Source organism: Stegastes partitus, unplaced genomic scaffold, assembly GCF_000690725.1.
Source record: "Stegastes partitus isolate 25-593 unplaced genomic scaffold, Stegastes_partitus-1.0.2 Scaffold3726, whole genome shotgun sequence".
Classification (NCBI taxonomy): domain Eukaryota; kingdom Metazoa; phylum Chordata; class Actinopteri; family Pomacentridae; genus Stegastes; species Stegastes partitus.
This window is the reverse complement of record NW_007581457.1, coordinates 1-22,408: the sequence shown is the minus strand read 5'-3', so window position 1 is coordinate 22,408 and position 22,408 is coordinate 1. Positions and strand designations below refer to the sequence as shown.

Below are 22,408 nucleotides of genomic sequence, written 5' to 3'. Positions count from 1 at the left end.
AAGTTATAAGTGAGGCTTAGAAGGAATCACAAACATGACAAAACTTTGCTCAGAGCGACGCTTAAAAAAAAATGCATACATAAATAGAAAGCGTTCTAGAATTTTGCAACCAGATTAAAATGTCACCACTTCCTCTGCTGGTAAACTGGACTCAGCTGTACCGTGTCTGGATGTCATCAATAACACGGCCACTAAACGCTGAGTCCACGGCCCTGCTAACCTCTAGTCCAAAGTGAATGAGTGAATTAGAAACACATTGTAAAGTGTACCACAACGGTAGAAAGGCGCTATTTAAGTGCAGACCATTTATGTAGAAAGCTGAGGTTGCTTTGGACATGTGATTAGGGTGTGTCAGATTAGTTGATTTTTCAATAATGTTTAATACATTTTAGGACTCCTTAAGGATCTGCAGGAACTCTCTAACATGCCTAAGTAAGCTTCAAATAAGGCTTGACCAAATTTGTATGGTCCATAAAAATCATAATTATTAAAAAAATTACAAATAAAATCTGTCACAGTTCACTTGAATGTTTTGCAGTATCAAGAACAGCAGTGTTTCCAATGCAGGAGACCACAGCTGTGTTCACACACACACACATGTAGGTCATCAAATCAGAAATCTTGGCATTTTGCCACACACATGTAGTAGTTACAGTGCATGCACAAGTCTAGACACCAAGGTTGAATAAATCTCACCCAGACAGACAAAAGAAAGCATTTATCATAGCCTCAGGATGTCCTCTGTGTGACACACCTTTCATGGTTCAAAGAGTTCAGAATTTCTTTTTGCTTCCACAAAAAGTAACAGTGTGGGAAGAAATACAGTCTCCTTCCATGTGTAGACCAACAGAGCATTAATAAATGCTTCTCTCAGTTGCCACATGCTCATATGTTTGAAATGTACTTCAATGGGCATAAGCACGTCATAACTAACTACAGGCTAGAGTGCATGGAAGTCTTATTACAGCTTTTCTTTTCAACGTGTACTTACTGAAGTAGAAAAAGAAAACACAGGTCTCTGCCAGAGGGTCACTTCTAGAGCCCTGGATAAGGTGCTCTAGAAACAGAGTCCAGGAGTGTCCTCCTGATATGTTGGTGCAATTAGTGGCTGCAATGTCCTTGTTGATGAGACAGATCTGAGTAGAAGGGTACGAGAAGAATGGTTGGCGCTTCCAGAAAAATAAAAACTCTTTACAACTGTGCTTCACAGAGCAGAGGGGTATACTATGAGCACAAGTTCAACATAGCCAGGCTTTGTGTCAGGTGACTTGACAAACCAAAATCTAGGATAACAAGTGTCATGATGGTGGTTATCAACTTTCTTTTGGTATGCTGGTTTTCTTCTGCATACCAAAAATCAAAGGGTATTTAACACATCATGTGACTCTTTGTCCACAAATATGAACCAAATGTTGGCTACCTATTTTAGTCAACAGATTGTTAAACAGAGAGCTATGGAGAATGTAAGAATGTAGTATGGTGAAAAGCACTTGTACAGTAAATGCTGCACCAGAGTAATGCTGATTGAAAACTGGTAATTGTAGAAGTTGATATATCTGTTTCATCACTTGGTGCACTTTTCATTCAGCTGCTTATTTTTAACATTACAGCTGCACATTAGAGCTCTGAAACTTGAAACTGCATTTACATCTGACGCTTTTTGTTCAAATCAAAATTCTTACTGATAAGAAGCAGAAGATGCATTCAAAATGCTGAACTGAACAGAACCTCTTATCAGGTTAGCTGTGCAGCATCAGTTACCATGGTGATCTAGCCAGGTCAAGAGAGTGATCTTTGTGACAGTGAAAACTCTTTAGGCTAAGCATACGCTAGCTCATTAATCTAGCTTGTAGTGCACTCCTCAGAAATGAATATATGGACCTAACCTGTCTTGTGTCACAGTCCTGGCTGCTGACATGGTGGAATGGATGGATGGATGGATGGATGGATGGATGGATGCTTTCTCTAAAACTTTTAACACCTTAATACCAGTCAGCCATCATCACCACAAATTATATAGATGATGTTGCTAACCATGTGCACCCTCACCCATGGTCGGATGTATCCTGTTTGCTTTAATAATGGTTAAGATGTGTTGAGAACCTGACTTTTATCCACCTGTGGCAAACTGAAGGGTTGGACATAGTTTCTTATATACACCTGTGTATATAGGATCCCACAATTCACATTGTCAGAACAAAAACCATGAAGTCAAATGTACTAACTGTAGACCCACACAATAATCTTATGGTGGGACATGGTCGTGTCAAGACTGTAAAACCCACCTGTCATGGTCCCATTACCAAGGTGGTTGCCAGATGCTATATTGTGGAAGTTTGTTTTAATAAGACTGTTATAATGTGTAATTAATGTGCCAAAGTCACGTCCACTCTTTTGATAGGATGCTGGGTTTCCCAGCAGAACACTACAAGATGATCAGTCGCACTCATTTCACCTGTTAGTGGTTTTAATGTTGTGGCAAGTCACTGTATGTAATAATTTTTTATTTTGGATATTTTTTTAATCCAATAATAATATGTTTGTTGAAAGTTAAAATGGGCATTGTTGTAATTTCCAGTTTAACCGTATGGTGGCAGTAATGTCTCACTACTCCATTAAATAAACTCAGACACAATGATACACAAGTGTGTCTGTTTACTGTCACAGTAACATGATGGAGCTTTTCAATGAAAAAGCCATTTGCAGCAAATATGAGATGAAATCGAATCAAAAGGAGGATTTTCAACATCAGAGGGATGACTTCGGTCCCAGGGCAGGGGCTCCATTTGCATTTCTGCGCAATAGGGCCAGGAGTTTTTCAATGGCTGAAGACACACACATAGGTAAATTAAAAGTCTAACCTACTCACAGTGAGGTTGCTACGCTGTGGGTGGCATTTTGCTGACATGGTTTCCGTCCACTTCTACCCTTTGAGGGAAGAGTCACTGCAGATCAATACAAAGTTATTCTGAGTGGCCAAGGAGCGTGGAAGCTGTGGTGGTGAAGCACCTCACTAAGACACTTTGCGATGTTTTTTTTTTTTTTTTCTGAAGTTGTTCACTTACCTGCATGTGGAGTAACTGGTCCATATTTTAGGCTTTGCAATGTCTTTAAATACTTGTGAACATTACACTGAGGACATATTTCATATTTTTAAGTAGCTGACCGTCGTGCCAAAACAGCTTTGGACATAGAAACAACATATACAACAGTTTCATAAGCAAACATTCACCTTTATTTTCCACTTATGTTATTTGTCTCCTTTGACATATAAAAATAAACATTACACTAAAGAGCAATATAAAAGCACATAAAATCGAAAACACAGATGTCTATATCAGTCACTGAGACATATGTAATTTTAGCAGATTGACAGTGAAAACAGATGCAGCAGATCTGTCACGCTGACCAGGTGCAGTTCACTATCCGACCAGAGACTGAGTCAGAGACTCTTTCGTCAAAGGTTTTCATTTTCACACCTTTGTCACTGTGAGCAGAGCTACCCGTCTGTCCTAAGAAGCTCAAATGCTGTCATTTCAAAAATGATCCTCTTTGCACATTCTATACCCATCCCAAGCACACATAACCTCACAAACTTGCTGACCTTCCATACTTAACCTTAACATGTTTAAAGTGTATTTAAATATTTAAAGATATTTAATGTTTTATTTTTTTTTTTCAAAAATCTAAATCCAGAGATGTGAACCAGAGCTGACATTTGCATTAAATAGTCATAAATGTATTGAAACATTAAAATGAAAATCATCTATATTGAATCTCATTCATAAGACATGACAGGGAGAGGTCTTCATGTCCTCGTAAGCAATAATGGGCTCTGAGTGAGGTCCTGAGATGTGCATTCCTAAGACAAGTGAGGACCGTGCAGTTAAAGACACACAAGGCATTCATTGCATGTGTGAGGAACATGCTTTTCTCCTAATGCTTGAATCTTGGGGGGAAAAAATAAGTAAATTTTGAAATGATTTTATTACAGCATATATTCACATTAATTGTGAGGATCATGGTACTACTGGTACTCTTCTACCAGTACTGTTCTCTCTTGTCTATGCATGTTGTTGAGTGGGTGTGATTTAGAGTTGAGGGCAAGCAGCTACAAGTGCCAGTCATTTGCTGTACACGGAAATATGGCCTGGGTGACTGAAAGGGCTGTTTCAAGTCCACTTAGATTTCTAAACACATAAGGGCTTACAAGATGCTTTTTTTTAAAAGAGAAATGTTCATGTAGCACCTCTCCTGGTGGAGAGTTCTGGTGTTGACCACATTGCTGCTACAGTCTGAGGGATTTGGAGCTCGCTGTAGATCCTAATGCAGTTCCATTAGTTGCCCAACTTATCTCATTTGGAATTTCAATAAAATGCTTCACTCAAGGCTGGTGACAGTTTTAATTTCTTTGTACACATTTACTGAGAAAGTTGTGCAACAGTTCTGTGACGTGGATGAAACTGTAGGATCGTAAAAGCAAGAGAAACACATTGTAGCAGAGCTCATGGAGGTTTTTACAGCTGAAATGTCACGAGCTGTAATTTGTAAAGGCTTTCGTGTGTCGTTGTCCTCTAATACTGAATCAAAGTACATTTTTGTGACTTTTATAAACTGTGCCTTGACTGCTAACGTAAAAAAATATAGATTTTTCTACGGAACGATCCAAATAAATTACAATTAAAAAGTTTTGATAGGGCCTGACTTGGGTAGTAGTGAGTTGTACTCCTGTTGTAAATCTGTTACATGGACTAATGTTCATGCATTACACTGTGATTATATACATTCATGTTCAGCAGGCTGGGCTGTCTCATTCTACCAAAGCCTCACCCCATGACCTTGTCTACAGCATCACCAGCAGGTGATTTAGTCTCACGGTTTTCTCCACAGATAATATTAACAAACCACAGTGCAGAGTGCATGTGGCTCCAACTGTGATCGTTGGTCACAGGTCAGCACATCAGAGACCCCCTTTGACACTGAACTGACAGCAAGTGTGTCAATGTGTTTACACAGTATTTTATGGTTCAACAGTAGCCATCGCCTGATTTTTATTAGAATGTAAATTTTGAAGCACAGTGGGCATCTTTGTGACTGCAGCCAATTCGCTGAGTCGGGATGCTGCTATAAGTCACCGCTCACTTCAGTCAGCCTTGTCCTTCTTTCCACCATGTATGTGTTACCATCTTTTCCACCACTGGAAACAACAACCTCCAGGCAGTCAGACAGCCGTGCTAGCTTTTTGCAGTGAATTATACATTTCGAACACAGTGCTTGTTTCTCTGCATGCACATTTTCCACCAAAATAAAAAAAAAAAATCCACCTTTCACTATTTTGAGGGAACACCAAAGCAGCATCCTTTGCTTTGCTCCACCTACGACGACTGTCATCAGTTTAAAGAAATACAAACAAATAAGAGGCTTTTATTTCCCTAACCCTGTAGAAGAATGAGAGTGAGGCACAGCCAGGTCATTATGTTCTGCAGAGTGGACTAGCAAAGCAAGACTAGTGCCCTATTGACTAATCTTCATCTGTATAGTATGATGAGGGACAGATAGGTAAGCAGCCAATAATGCTTGGAAACCCAACTAAAGTAATGTTTTCAATACAGATGGTCTTCGTCAGGTAAAAGTGAAAATGAAAACACTTGTATTTGATAAATAATTCACGATAGAGCACCTCATCTCCTATTGAGCCATTTGTGATTTGACATTTTTTTCAAGACTTACTTTCCATTTATTTATTTTAGCAAATGACAAAAACAGACATCGCTCCTGTAGCACCTTGTCCTGTTACTCATACGGAAGGAAAGTCTTTCAGCTGCGCTGTAACGTCACAATCAGGAACATCCAGTGATGTTGAAAAACTAGTCCATGCATTTGTTACTTCTGGGCTGGACGACTGTAATTCCCTGTTATCCCCCAATAAGTCTGTTAACAACCTCCAGCTGATCCACATCCCATATTAGCTTCTCTTCATTGGTTCCCTGTAAAATCTAGGATAGAGTTTAAAATCCTGCTTCTTACATGTAAAACTCTCACTGACCAGGCCCATCTTATGTTAAAGACCTTATTGTATCATCCTAACAGAGCTCTTTGCTCCCAGAGCTTCCAGAAGTAGAATGAGAGGCAGAGCCTTCAGTTATCAGCTCCTCTGTTGTGGAATCAGCTCCTAGTTTGGCTTCTGGAGGCAGACACCCTCTCTTTTTTTAAGATGAGGCTCATAACGTTCCTCTTTGATAACGCTTACAGTTACAGCTGCTCACCTGTGTTGTGTTGCTACAGGTTTTATGCTGCTTGGGGACTTCCCATTTTAAACTGAGCTCCCTCTCCTCTTTCTTTCTCTCTTCAATACAGTTACACATCATAATTGCCTGTCACTAACTTTGTGTATTCTCTCTCCCCAAGTTTGTGTTGTTTCCTCTCTGCGGGTATCTCTGGATCCGGAACACAGGCCTATTTTCATTACAATTAAAGAATGATTTTATATTCTGGAAAAGACATTTAATCCCCCACTGAGCACAAATACAGGTGTGTGTTCACGTCTTTACCTGAGGGGGACCTTTGTGGTTGGGTTGATGTCAATCATATCCACATCAAAAAACAGATGTGAAGAAAAGACAGTCGTGTCGGTTACTAGACACAAAAGCTTTTTTTCCCCCCCAATAGCTGCTTTCATTACTCTGAATCATTGTTATTTGAATGAGTTGAATGAATACTTCTTTTTATAAAGTACTTTTTTCTTGAATGGAGTTTATAACTGCTCTACATAGCTGTAGTGCAGCCAACTGATTGAAGCAATCAAACAGTTATTAAGATGGAGACCACCTCGTTAGTCAGTTGTAGGACCAACTTTTTGAGGAACCGTGGACAGCGAGTTAGCACTTCTGTTGTATTCTGAAATCCTGTATTTGTAGCTAACATAAAGGTCTTCCTTTAGCAAACACTGCACAGCCCTGAATCCACACTACATCCACACACAATCAATAAACATCAGCACACAACTCAACATATGCAAGCCACAATAATAGATAAATACACCCTGCACATGTCTGGATTGATCATGTCAACGCATTACAAAAGCTTGCAGGAAAATAACACACGGCAAGGCAAACATGGATTACCCAATCTTTAACCAATCTAAGGCCTTTTTTTCCCTATTCCTTCACAACACAGAAATACAGGTCAGAACTTCCATACCTGACAATAGCACCGCTAATAAGCAAATCCATGAAAAGTTTAAGAAATACAGTGCTTATGGATTTTTACGGCTAGAAGACAAGTGAGGGAGGTTGGGCTGCACCTGGATGTCAAAGACAAAGCTTCTAGAAAGCTCACATGACATCTGGGCTACAGTTGGACAGAAAGATGGGAAACTATGAGGTCAGCTGGAAGAATGTTTCATGGTGTGAGAAGACTGAAACTGAGAGGCTAAATACCACGTCTGCTGTAAGCCAAACAATGCATATCATAAAAATAGAACTTCCAGCACGAAGCAACCCAAGGGGAAGCAACCCCAGGGGATGTCTCTGTGCAGCAGGTGATGTGAATGCATCAAAAGACAAAGAAATCCTGGAGGAAAACCTGATGCAAGATACCTGCCACGTGGGAGAAGATTTGTTTTTTTAACCAGACAATACGCTCAAGCATGTAGTCGAAGCCACGCCAGAATAGCTTAAAAGCAACCATACCAAAGTCCTGGCTGAATCAAAGACCCAGTCTCAGTCCAGTCTGTGGCTGGACTGTCTCCATACAACCTGACAGAGCATGAGCAGCTTTACAGGAGAACAGCAAAAAAAAAAAAACAGTAGTCGCCAGATACATGAAGCACAACATGCCGAGATCTATCCACACACACTCAAGGCTGGAACTGATAGCAAAGGTGCACCCAACAAACACTGACTGGGAGGGGACCAACATAACCAGTGCCTAGATGACACTGGTAAGATCTGTTTAACTTTATATTTTAAATGATCTTTTTTCATCGATCAGTGTCAAAAAGCCACAATAAATCTACTTTGACTCAATCATGTAAACATGGACATATTTCAAAAGCACTCAGATAAGAATGAACATTCATCCAAAGAGGACACAGGGGTGAATAAGATCAGACATGAAGTTATGGATATGGCCACAGTGTAAAAAAAAAAATAAAATCTAATATTAAAATCTCCATAATATAATTAGAAACTTTCAAATTTGTAACCTATTTTTGAAAATAGACCCTTGTGATTTTTTGTTTAATTTGTAAATCATGCAAAGCATGACTTTAGCAGCAAAAACAGGCGCAAATACAGATGAAGCACATATGCTTGTCTCAGTGTATATGAAGTTGTGTGTGAAATTTTTAAAAGTAAAAGATGTTGCTTTGCAGTTCTGAAAGATAACTCATGATAGCTACCTTTGAATTCCCCTTCTTATGCTCATACAGAACCAAATCATCTCTCATTTACAGACTACTAAAAGGCACATGTCCTCCTCTGTACTCGTCCTCAATTCCTCCTACCGTCTACCGTAGCTCTGTTCCAGCCACTGCCGCACATCCTTAAGATTGTAAAAAAATGGCCCCTTGCCACCCAGGTAGGCAATCTTTTTTTGTTGTACTATACACACCCGTTCATTGGACACACCATAAGCCACATTAGCATTGTTGTCCATGCAGTCGGCCACGAGCTGACACTGTGGCGGCAGAGAAAAGTGCTCAATCAGTTTGCGCGCCGCTCCCATCCTCTCCTCCAGGTTCTGGTGTTTCCGGAAACTGAAAGAGCAAGAACCCATAGGAGGAGCCACCCAGCCGTCAGACGGGTGAGCCTCATCAATGTACACTAGCACGAAATCAGCCACATCACTGAAGTCCTCCACCAACTGCCGGAAAGCTGGCAGGTGGCTGATGAATGGGGGTCAGGTGGCGGAGCCAAAGTTGACCACCAGAGGGCGGTCTGATGACTCCAAATCCAGAAGGCGGCACTCATCCCCATTTTGGATCTTGGCACCACACGGGACATTAGTCATGTTACTGATAGTGCTGCTCCATCGAGGGCCATCAGGTACCTTCACCACCTTAGAGTTGGGCGCCTCACAGCCAAGTTTGACCTAATGAGAAAAAAAAGACATAGATTGACATTTATTCACACAATGCACACGTTGAGGAAACAGACAAGAAGTAGAAGTGCTTTTTGTGCTTCTTCTAAAACTATGCATGATGTCCCTGCTGGAAGACAACACATCTTTAATTTATTTACAAATGCTTATATCAATAATATGCTCATTTACAATTTGAGTGACATGTTTAAAAAAAGGTCATAAGTGTGTTGACAATACACATTTATTCCAGCATGATGTGACAACATTCCAAAGAGCTTCTTATCATTCCAGGAAGACTTTGTCAGCCTTCAGGTGACACATAAATGTTTATTGTAGATGTAAATCAGTCAGGTGACTGTGGAGGAAAAGTCCATGACAGTCAGAACTCCTTGGTCTTCTTCCTACAGGTCAAAGCTTTGAGGTGTGTTTGGTCTCATCATACTGCTACAATATGAATCCTTCTCCACAAAGACATGAACCGGATAGACAGTAACATTACATTAACGGGACTATATATATGCCTTTATACATTTCTATTTGGAGCTGCAGTGTGTGATTCCACAGATGCTGCAGGTCACTAAATAAGATTGCTTCATCTGTTCATTCGTCTTCCTTTCATATTAGTTTTATTCACTGGCAAAAACAAGTAAAATATTTGGTTTCAGTTATTGTCTTAACATTTAAATTTGTATGTAGTTGTAAAAAAAAATGTAATTTACAAATATTTTGTCATAGTTTTCTTTGACAACATTAACGCTGCTACAAAAAAAATGATTTGGGGAAAATATTAAATTGCGATTTTTCTGACAGATATTTTACAGGACAGATCGTTTTAAAGGTGACTTCTGCTGCATATTTACTGTGTGACAGATTTAAAATGTGACGGAGCATTACAACATGAGGCACCGTCAAAAGCCAGACCGGCACACAAGAAGGACGACGTGTAGAAGTACTGTCAGGACTAAGTTATTAACACTGGGTCAAGCATGTAGCCTTATATATGAAACCGCAACCTTTGCAATTTGTTAAATGCATTGATTCAAATTGCGATTTCCATTTGAAATTGATTAATAATTCAGCACAACAGCCTTGAATATTCTCAGCAGCATGTTAAACTGATTTTGATTCACTGTGGTACCTTTCTCTTGGGCTTCTTACATACACCCTTCTGTTCACTTATCTCATCACAGTTATCATTGTCCACTGTAAAATGCTGTCTTAGCCCTTCCTAAGTGTTCAGCCGTGTTTCCCCTCTCTCCTCTGTGGACGTAGTTGAAACCTTTTAACCAAAATATGTTTCCAAAGAGTAGCCACTGCTTCCCTTGATGCTTTGCAAACTGTTCATCACCTGGATTGGTTTTCAGTGAACAGGTGTCATTTTAATTTCTTGTTTTCTAAATGCGTTTGAAGTCATTTTTTTGTGTCGGTAGTGTTGGAATACAGCAAACAGTCCTATTCAACTAAAGTAGTTATCCATATTATGGCAAGAACCGCCTCCCTCAGTGAAAGGAACCAACCGTTCATCATTGCTTTAAGAAGGTGAGTCACATTGATAAAGTTTAACAACTTTGAAAGTTTTGTCAAATAAAACTGCCAAACCTATTAAACTCTGAGGTGAAACTGTCCATTCCAGGAGAGGAAAACCAAGAGTTCTCTGTGCTGCAGCGGAGAAGCTCATTAGCAGCCTCAGAAATCAACAGTTAACAGCAGATCGGATTAGAGTCCACATCAGTGCTGTCAGAGTTCAAGTAGCGAACACATCTCAACAACAACTGTTGGGAGGAGACTGAATGAATCAGGCCTTCATGGTGGAGCTGCTGCAAAGAAATCACTACTCAGGGTGTCCAAGAAGAAGAAGAAGAGAACTACTTAGACCAAGAAGCACAAGGAATGGACCAGAATCAGGAATCAGATCAGTGGAAATCTGGACCTTACTCAGATGATGGAATCTAATCGCCAAAGATTCCTCACATATTTCTTCAGGTTTTCCTTTCTCTGTACACCACAAGTCATTTAAATTCTTCTCTCTGAAGTCTCTTGTTGAGAACAGTAATTCTTTGAATAAAAAAAAGAAACCGGCAGTCAGAAGAGTTTTGCTTCGTTTTCATCATGTTTTACATTTTAGAGAAAAAATTTTAAAAAAATAAAACTATGAAATAATAGATCTTTTGGAAATAATAAAACTGGAATATGTAATATTTCAGATTTGTCACTGCCTGGGCAAAAACAGCCAAATGTTATGTTTCTGTGAGCTTCAAAGGAGGTGAATGAATGATGTCTGCATGTGTGGTTCCCACCATGAGGCACAGAGCAGGCCACGGTGTTTTGCCCTTCGCTGCTCAGACTGTTAGAGGTTTATTCAGAATTTAAGGCAACACTTAAGCAGAACAGGTATGTAGTTACTGTAGACGGAGGGCTCAAGGGCAGGTTTTAGATTAGAGGTTTGGATACAGGCAGTCTTGAACTGTACAGCAACACAGTCAATGGAAAGCTACGTGTACTATTTGTTGTACTACGACTACTACTACTCCTCTTAATGGTCTAAGTTTGATTGTGCCAGGTATAGTAGCGTATTTGTGTGACTGATGGGAGCCACACAGTGAATGAGTAATAGCCTTAGTGGTCCTAATGGGTAGGTACAGTTACTGGAAATTCATCACACAAGTGACTATTCGCAAACACTTGAAGTGTAGGTAAGGAGGAGTGACGATAAGGATGGAATAAAACCTAACAAATCACCAGCTTGGACTGCAGTAAAATAATGTTGGTGCAGTCATCACAGGTAAGCTATCCAGATTGTATTATCGCTGCTCTGTGGCCTGTTTTAGGGTTAAAGGAGGTCAGAAATCTCATGAACCAATGACAATTAAAATGTTAATCAATAAGTCGTGACCTTAAAAGTGACAGAAAGGTAAAACAAACATCCTCCAAGCACAAACTGTACACTCCAGATAATCTTAAAGGGGGATCTGATAGGAAAAATAAACACCCGGGTGCACCCTGGGTGTGTAAGGGCTCTAATGGTCATTAAGACTAAAAAAAGAAACATATGGTTTTCCTTTTCCATAAACAAAAATTTGTTCCATAGGAATACAATTTAATCTTAATTGTGAAATTAGTTTTAAGTTATGATTTCAATCCTGAAAGCAGATGTAAGACTCAGTAGGACAAAAAGATGTGGAAATCGGTGTTAACGCAATAATAAAGTGAGCAAACAGATTGGTAAATCATGATAGACAAACTGCCCTCGGATTCAACTTCATGACCTCAGTGTTGTCTGATATTAAGTCGGGAGAACACCAAGTACTGGACTGTTTGATAAATTATCAACATGGACAGCCTGGATGTTCTTTACCTTTGCTTTTTTGGGTTTTTTTTTTTGTCTGACAATGTTTAATCATAAAATAAAAAAATGATCTGCAGCTCAGCATCTTGGTTAAAGAGTGCTGGTCAGGACAGTAATCTTCAGTTTTGTACCGGTTAAGTTGTGCGACAATAGAAACGGATATTACAGACATGAGAACGGTGTAATGTGTACTATGCACACAGTATTGGTGATAAGAGGGATCAAGTGGGGCCTGAACATGGTTTAGCAGGTTGTGCCTCCAGGAACATCAAAGGGAGGAGAACAGGGGAACATAGCTGGTCCCCATCATCGGTTGGGGACAGGAACTAACATCTTTTTTGTGTGTGTGATGTTGGAAATTCACACAAGTTAACTGTAAAAATATTTTTCAAATGATGGAAGACAAGAAATAACTCTTTTCTACAGTGTTGTGATAAGTTTGACTGATACAGCATTCTGTTTTCTACATTTGATAACTCAGAATTAATAACTATTCAGCTTAACTCCTTCATGGATTGACTGAAAGGTACACACAAGCCTGGACCTTGAGAGTCCAGGTGGGACAAAGGGGGACAAGGCTGAGGTCCCCCAGTCAGACTGCATACCTATGGGCCAAGCTTGTGCCATGCCACAGCTTCCCCCCTTCTTCTACCTCCTTCACACTAACTACAAACATGAAAAACAAGTTGTGCTGTCGGCTACCTGTATGAGGACAACAATCAAACCAGACTTTGATGAAGGTGTGGCCCGAAGGCACTGCAGGTTAGACAGGTGGGGACACAAAGCTGGAAGCAACAGTTTGGAGTTCAGCAGATCAGCCATTAAATGAAAGCGGGTTAACCGTAGAAAGTTAGCCAACTAGAGTTTCTACAACAGCAACTTTACCTGCTTGTATGCGTCCAGGAGGAAGCTGTTCCAGATGGAGCGGAGCCCCTCCGAGGTCAGCATGCGGCGCCACTCTCCGCAGCCAGCGGACCTGGAGCAGCTGAGCAGCGACACGGCGCGCTTCAGCAGCACCACGGAGTCGTACAGGGCGAGAAACAGACAGTTGGAGAAGAACCCGGGCAGTATCTGGAGTGTCACCAGCAGATCCTCGCTCGCCATTCCCATGTTGTCTTTCTGCGAATATACGACGAGTTACTAAAGAGCGTTCATTACGCTCAGCGCGGCGCCACAGGTCTTATTTGCTCTCCTCATACTGTTTGATCTGCGCCATGGACTGCGCCAGACTGTGCGCAGAGAAGGAGTCAAATGTAGGAAGTATAAGTTGTAAGGCGGCCTTATCTGCTCTGCTCTCCTTTAGTTCGGCGGTGTGCGCACCGACGACAGTCCTGTGGCGCACTATGACTCTTTTTAAAAGGATGGACATTGTAGTTAATATTAAGCCTCCCGGCTTATCTCTGCAGCAAGATTGTGACGTCAGCTGCAGGCCCGGTGCAGACCTTGTGTCTCCTCCTTTCTCCTTCCTCTCCTCCCTCACTTGTGCACCGACACCGAGCTGAGCGCTTTCCTCTCTCTCTGTGGTCTGAAAACAAATGTGCAGGACTGAAAATGAATATATGAAAACATCCAGCAACACAACCCATCCATTTAGACTTTCATATACTATGAGCCTGTTTTAATCATCACTGTAGGTCACATATTTGTTGACCATATAAATTGTAGTAAGATGTAGTGTGTGACTTTTATGAAAAGTATTATTCACTTTGATCCTGGTCACAACAAAGTGTTCATTCTTCTGTGGTGTTAGTGGTTTAAATAAACTAAAGCCAGAACCCAAATGACTACATTAATGACCTACATATAAATAAATATAATATTAATAATAACAATAATGTGCTGCATAACAGAGTATACAACAGAAGTAGTTCTCATCTGTTTAATATTGCTTAACTTTTCAAACTTGTATTTCCTTACAGTAATCAGATTACTTCCAAGCTGAACATTAGGGGATTTGGTCTCGTGTAAAATTAAAAACTAGCAGTGTAGATGAACTATATTATCATTATCATATCAGTTTTCTGGACTCAGACATGTTGAACCAGGTCATGGTTTCCACTTTTAGAAACTCTTGTAAGATTTTGACAGTGTGCTTTGGACCATTATCCTACCAGAAAATCCTTCTTCTGCCAAGACTCTGCAGCCTGGGAGTCATCTCATCAGTAGTGTTTTACTGTATCCACAGACATTCATACACGTCTGTCATCACAGTCTTGTCTTCATTCTTCTCTGTCAGGACTGGACATTCCCTGCGGTCATCCTGGACAAATTTATCTGGGCAGAGAATTCACTCCCAATATTTATCAGGCTTCTTGTAATTTTAGATTTTTTATTTTATTTTGATAAATGAAGCTTAATTTTGCCGTTTTGTGCCAACCAGTGAGGGAGGGTGTTTTTCTTGAACACCGTACAGGAGGTGACTTTATCAACTGTCCTCCACACTGTCTGAGCTGCCAGAGAAACCCCCATGCCAAGTCTGAAGCATGCGCCCATCTTGTTTTTCTGAGATTGTGCAAGTAGTGCACAGTCCACGGTGTTCTGATTTTACGAGGATCGCCACCGACGCTCTGATTATTGGTGCTACTGCTTGTCCTTTACCTCCTGACTGCTGCTTAAACCGGTCATCAGTCCTCCTGTATTTGTTTCCATGTTTGTGAAGTCTCACAGTGAATTTTTAATCCCTCTGGGAATTCTTTTCCATATGAACCTATGATGCATAAATACAGATATAGACACAGTTCATAAGGTCCATGACTGAAGTTCTGGTGTTCAGATCATGTTCATGCAGTGAGGCGGACTGAGACTCACAATCGGTTTCAGTGATCACAGGTGCATTGAGGCCTTTCTGAAGTATTTGTTTAAGATTGTGCATGAAAGGAAATAACCTACTTTTCAACTTAGAAATAATGCAGTTATTAAAGAGGTGATATGATTTTTGAATGATTGAACATTTAAGTTATATTAAACAGTGGTGCACTCACTTCTGCTGCATATAGCACTAAAACAACAATAACAAAAATACATTTATTAACTGGCTTCTTAAAGCAACAGTACTGACAATATTACCTTCATGATTACAACAATCTGTGTCATGGTGCTGTGTCTTGATTGAGATTTAGGAAAAGATTGAAATCGTGGTTAAATATTTTAACAATCAGTGCTTAAATGAAGCAGAATGCATAAACACTTAAGTCATTTCCTAAAAAGTATTATCCTTCCCAGATTATTAATGAAACCACGATGTACACAAGTTTACACAGCCAACGTTAGTGTTCCAGTCTTATTCTGGTTATAATCAAATCTGACGTAAGTGGTTATTTCTATTTGCAAAGCCAACAAAGAATATGAGATTTGGTAAATCACAAATGGTAATTTCTGATTTTTTATTTTTTATTTTTTTGGTACAAGTATCTGATTAACATATGGACAAAATAAACTACATTGCCATGCCACTATTTTATTTAGATTTGATTTATTTTTACTGTAACTGGCTTTGCTGAGGTAGTTGATGATGATGTTTCTTGTCTTTAGTTTTCTGTTGGACCTGCAAAATGTGAAGCAGAGTGTGTTTGACCAGGAGGAGGAGATATGGCTGCGTTAGCCTGCGATCACACTGTTGTTGATATCACTCTGGAGAAATAAAGCGCTTATTAAAATGATTTTCTTTCCAGTAATGTTTATGGTTCTACATGTTTATTGTCTGTCAATATTAGTTCTAAAATTAGGAGAAGAATAAAAAAACTAAATCAGGATTGATGCTCTTGTCTTCACTTCTAAACAAATACGAATCATTCTACCTTTTCAACAAGTACATGTGAATATACAGGCTATATTAATGTCAACTTTCAACTTCAACTTTATTATCCCCTGAGGGAAATTTGTTCTTCAGGCAGGTAAAACACACAAAAACATAGAAAACACAATCACAGTCAATCACATCCAGACACCACACATTGAATATGACTTCTATTGTGTTGTGGTTTGTAACAATAACACACAACTGATTGTGTGACTGCGTTAAACATTTTGATTATTATATTTTGCAACTTTTGAATGGATTTTGTACTGATTCTGGAAAAGGTATTAAACTGTCTTTCTTGACATCTTCAAAAAGTCTGAACCTTAAATTTAAATTTCTACACATGGCAATGTGCTGTTAAAGTGCCCCTAACAGATGATTCACTGATCAGTGTTTGGTTCCCACTGTTGTCTACTTACCCTAACTATTACTGGTACTAAAATTTAAATATTTGTTTTTCATTTTCTTCCTGTTTTATTACATTTTCACACAGAACAAGATTCACTAAAAACATTGACAGTCCTAGTTAGGTTAACATTTAAAGAGACAAAGTTTGATCATCTTGGATTAACACTGACAGACTCACATGTACTCTACAGGAAACAATACATTGGAACCTTTTAGTAACAGACTTTGACAGATTTATTAGCAGATATTTACATGCATGTGCTAAAAACTCTTCTTCTTCTGGGAAAACAGGATGACGCAGAGACTTCGTTAAGGATGTTACAAGTGTGGAAAAGAATCTTCAACTGACCCAGAAAACCCTGAATAAACGTTAATGTTTAACGTTTGCGTGCCACAAAAGTTAAAGTAGTTATTCTGTGTTTATCTATATTGAAACTTTCATTTCTGTGTACTTTTAAAAATGTTTAGTTATGTGTATGGTAGCTGTAATTTTGTAGTTCGCTGTAGGGTCTTGGAAACGGGGCCCTCTTTAATTGCATAAAATGAACGTTGGCTTTTCTTTTTTTTTTAAAAAGTAAATGATTTTAAACCCATGTTTCAGAAGTCTGCTACCGAACATAAGACACTTCTTCCAGTTTGCATTTCAAAGACCCCAACAGACGTTAAATGAAAGGTTTATCTGCGCTGAACCTGTGAGTGGGGTTGGTAGCAGTTTTATTTTTAAGAGTACTACGTCTCCTAAATCCACAAAATGAGGTTGTTTGAATTGGCTAGGGTTAGAGTTAAGGCTGCGTTTAGGTTAAGGTTCAGTAGAACAAGGAGCAAGGAGCTGCTGCAGTTCCGGTGACACAACCACAGGCGTTACTGAAATGAACTGCTGGAAGACCCACAACACATATACAGATGTACAGGGAAAAAGTTAATCTGAGTGGATTCTCAAAGCAACAATTTTACTGAATTGCTATTATCACCAACTGAATTGGTGTCGTTGTCAGCTGAGCGCTCAGCTGTGTGTCCACAGCTTGTTACTTCTAGGCTGAAATAAAAGGGAAAATCAGCAGACACAAACGTGACCTGATGACTCAGAAGTAAATAATAAGCTGCCCTTAACCTTTGTACAGTGATTGCATGGACTAGTTTTGTTTTCAACTGAATGCAGCGGCATGGATTATCAACAGAGTGGACGTATGTCCCAAAGGGAAGAAAACTAGAATCAGTATTGATCAGTGCTGTCAGGCAATAATGAGTTCATTTACTGATGTATGTTATATTTGATGTATTCACAAACAGAAGTACATATTAAAGTGTCTTTAAATGGGGACATGTTCACTTATTGACATATGAGGTGTATTCAGTTAGTGATGTGACTGCTCAGGAGAAAGAAACAGGGTAATCCACCCCTAATCATTCACGTATGTGTTTGTTTTAAGTGCAGCATTGCTAGAAGTGTGCCACTTCCTGAAAAACAACCTTGTGAAAGAGGAAATAAATGTTGCAGTGCTCTAGATGACAGAGGAAAAAAAGAACAACGTGCAAAGAAAAATAGGTCATATGCTTAAAACTAATTATGATTATAATTCCCATGAGTTAGTAATGGTAATTAATCAGTTAATTAATCATTCACATGCCTAGTATCCACTGCTTAACAAGTATGTGCCCATATGGTAAATGCCCTAACTGCTCAGCCAGCATGCTGCCCAATACTGTATCTTTTTGAGACTGACATAGCTTAAATTAAATTAATTAAATCCCTGCCTCAATTAATATTGCTTACTGGAATTTAGTTTGAGAGAACCAGTCTTCTCGCTGGCTAACATCTAGATTAGACGGGATGAGCACTGATGGAGATCAGTTTATTACCTAGACTTTGTCCCATTCATTATCTTTTAAACTTGTGATCTAAGATATGAATAAAGAATGCATCTGTGTTTGACTACGCTTAGATTTACAGATGGGTGACACATTAAAGGAAAACACAATTGAAAATGTCTCAGTAAGGTGCTAGGCCACCACAAGCCACCAGCTTCAATGATCCTCAACAAAGATTTTCCAAATTTCTGGAATAGATACCAATCTTCCAGAAGGGTTAAGATCTAGTGACTGTGAAGGCCATAGCATCCTGATCCACTGACGATCTGCAGTGTCTGTTGCTCTAAAGGGACAACTGGACCTCAACCATGTCAGCAAAAAGCCTCCCCCAGCATAACAGAGCCTCCAGATCTCCTTGCTGTAGAGGCTCCGGAGCAAATACTATCAGAAAATGTTCTATCTTCCTGTTTTACATGTTCTTGTTGTGTATCCACTTCTTCTAATCCTTTTGTACACTGAATGTCAGGTGATGCTAGTTTGTAGCTCAGCAGTCTGGGTCACACAAATCAATAGGTATCTTTCAAATAGACTTTTTGGATGAAACTTCTGTGATACAAGTGTTTATTTAGGCAGAACAACAGTATCAATAAACATAGTCATATCTGATACCGCCTTTACCCTGCCAGAGACTGTAGAACACCAAATTGACCTACTTTCCAAAACCCAACATCCATCCATTATCTATACACCGCTTAATCCTCACTAGGGTTGCGTGGAGGCTGGAGTCTATCCCAGCTGAGTTCGGTCGAAGGCAAGGTACACCCTGGACAGGTCACCAGTCTATCACAGGGCTAAACTTAGAGACAGACAACCAAGCACACTCACATTCACACCTACAGACAATTTAGAATCACCAGTTAACCTCAGCATTTTTTTTGGGACTGTGTGGGAGGAAGCCCACGCTGCACAGGGAGAACATGCAAACTCCACACAGAAAGATCCCAGGTGTCCAAAACCCAATATTATTACAAAAGTTATAAAGCAAATTATCTAAGTTCATTTATTTTCTCTGTCTAAAATTATCAAGTTGAGTCAATTAAATGTGTCTTTTTAGAAGGTAAAGAGCCTTAAATCCTGACACTTTGGTGTCTCTTGGCCCATGACGCAGATGTGATGAGATTATCTGTTTGAAACATGGTTTAAAGAGCTTTAGGAAACTAAGCCAGGGAGAGATCTTCTCAAGCCCTAGAAAGAGCAGCATTTGGAGCCTCTGTTTGTACTTCCTGTGCAAAAAAGTATTTCCTGTTCTTAAAAATACATTTTGAATCCTGATTTGATTGATTTCACATACACAATTTATGCCGTTATGCAAGTCAATGAAGATGCACTTTAAATACTTCAGGTAGCAGCTAAATCTGTGACCTGAAGAGGGCCGCTGAGAAGCTGGGGAGTTGGTGGCCTGCCCCCAAACCCCCCACCTCCTCCATGCTGGATGGTATGTATCTTACTGAGATGACCAACAATCAAGTCCATACTTGACAACCAAACAAAGGAAGGTAAACTTTCCGGTGATGAACTTCAGAAGACCTACATCCTAATCCAGGCAGTCAATATGTGGTCCACTCTCGACACAAAGTGGGAGCCGGGCTATCAATACGTGATCCCACTGCAGGAGTTTGTGGCTGCTCATCGATGCTGCACCCATACAGAGACGCTCCGATTCCCATTGAAGTGATACCATATCCGAATAATCTCACACAGTCATGGGCCAGGCTGGTGCACAGTTAAATAATGTTTGTTTGCTGCAGGCCTTCCAAGCTAATGTCCTCCTCCTTTGTGGCTGAATCTGATGCAAATGTTGGAGAAAGAAAAGAACAAGCTACTTAACATGCTGGTTAAGACTTAGGGCATTTTCAGTCCCATGGTGTAACCCACAGGTTTTAACAGCAGCACAGAGTCTGAAATAATGTCCCACTGCAAAGTTTCTGTTTCAAAGATTGTACCACTTAAGTTTGAGGGTAAAAAGATGCAACTATAACCTTATTATATCGCTCGGCACATAGATATACAAACCTCACAGACAAACAGTTGTCTGTACTGTTGGTTAACAGTAAATTCTCACCATTCTGTGCACTGTTATACTATGAACACTTCATCACTCCACAATCATTTCTGCTCTCTGCTTGGCTCAAACTAGCAGTGTTTTGACACCTTTTGATCTACATGTACAGCTTTTGTCATCGATGTAACTGTCACTGTGCAGCTACACATCAGCTAACCGACTATCGGCTTAACATTACTGCTATACTCATTACTACACACACCCTAAATGAACACACCGAAAAACTTCAACAATACAGCACATAGTATCCCAGAGTAGTGGCCGCAGTACAGTGATAACATGGCACAGTGCAGTGTTAAGCTGCAAACATACGGTTGTGAATTCAGTAAACACACACAACTTCACAGCAAGTGCAGGCTGATTCCTCGGCTCAATAATCCCTTTAGTGTAACCTGAGTCTTTAACTTTCTCCCAATGTGCAGTAAGTACAGACTAGGCTGTATGGAAGGAGCAACAGCTGTGGAATCCTATTGGCTGCCAACTGAGGTAGACCTAGAAAGCTTTAAGATATGGAGACAGCGCAGACTGAAGAGTAAGGGTAGCTACTCGGCTAATGGCCTTCAGCGGGAGATTCATTCTCAGTGAGAGAAGTGCACCATCAGCCAGCTGGCAGCTCAAGAGATGAACTGTGACTTTTAGTCCAGGTATGTCATGGTTCTAAAAAAATATATATATACATGAACAAAACATTACAGAAGTTTCCCCTCCAAGCGTTAACACACCCATGTCTGTTCAAAGTTGTTTGGAAACCGAAGCAGGTTGCTTCTGTAGATTTGAAAGGTTCTCATTTTGACATCTGAGGCTTGTTACTGAAGGTCGGTGTTGTGCTTTTTCGATACTTCCATTTGGCTCTTGCCCCTAAAAATCTGTTTGCAGATCTTGCATTTGTTCTACATGCTGGATGCATCAGGATCTTTTCATATTCCTCACTCCCATATACACAGATACTCACCAACGTCTCCCTCTTCTCAGGTCTAAACCCATTGTGCATGCAGACCCATCGGAGATGTGTGGGAATCATAGCAGGTGCTCATGCAATGTTCCAGAAACACAGTTTTATCAGCCAGCAAGTTCATTCAGGCCTCTCCCTGACCTCTCCCGGGTGCTGAAGTCTCTAAGCCTTTTAACAGCTGTTTGGATGGGTGTGATACCACTCTGTGTGGTAATACCAACTGATGTCTCCCTATTCATTTAGGAAAGAGTGCATGAGGGTATGAGTACTGAGATGTTTTTTTAAACAGCCACAACGTATATGAATTGTCCACTCTCAGGGATCAGAGCTAAATCCGTGGCCCCTGTTGGCATATCAGATTCAGCCAGTGGACCTGGTATTTAGATGGCAGATTGTGAAAATGGTTTGGGCTTGTCCAGGCCAGACATGGAGACAACTTTCTGCTTGCTATGGTTTTCCATTCATTATGATGAATCGAAGCCAAAGCTCTGCTCTTTGCATTCCCACCTCTTCCCCTTTTCAAACAGCTGCCTTCAAAAAAAAGTGCTTATATTTTGTATGCGACTGGTCTGTTTTCATATTTCTTAAAATTCTAAAAGTGACGACAAAATGTCAAGTTGTCCTTTGGACAAGTAAACCTAACTTGTACTTGTCTGGGCACAAAACTTCCTTGTCTGTGTAAAAACCACATTTAACTGAGTAGTAAAACATTATTTGTTTTGGAAGTTTGCCAGTTTCACTGATTGTGTTCTTGTTTTGCAGTTTACACCTGAGTCTGTAAAATGTCAGTGAGAGGCACGTTTATAAAGCTAGTTTTAAATAAAATTTACATTCAAGCCAATACTTTCCTGGTACTAATCTGTTCATTTGATCCTGAGTTGTGAAGCA

At 40.0% G+C, this 22,408-nt stretch overlaps 1 protein-coding gene across 1 annotated transcript; it reads right to left on the bottom strand.

Annotated features, from left to right (window-relative positions):
- Positions 1–6,660: 6,660 nt before the first annotated feature.
- Positions 6,661–13,601, bottom strand: LOC103376235 (type II iodothyronine deiodinase-like). Its single transcript, XM_008306610.1, is given in 2 exon segments — positions 6,661–9,093; positions 13,316–13,601. Coding segments are annotated over 2 exon segments (816 nt in total). The 5' UTR covers positions 13,541–13,601; the 3' UTR covers positions 6,661–8,502.
- Positions 13,602–22,408: the final 8,807 nt, after the last annotated feature.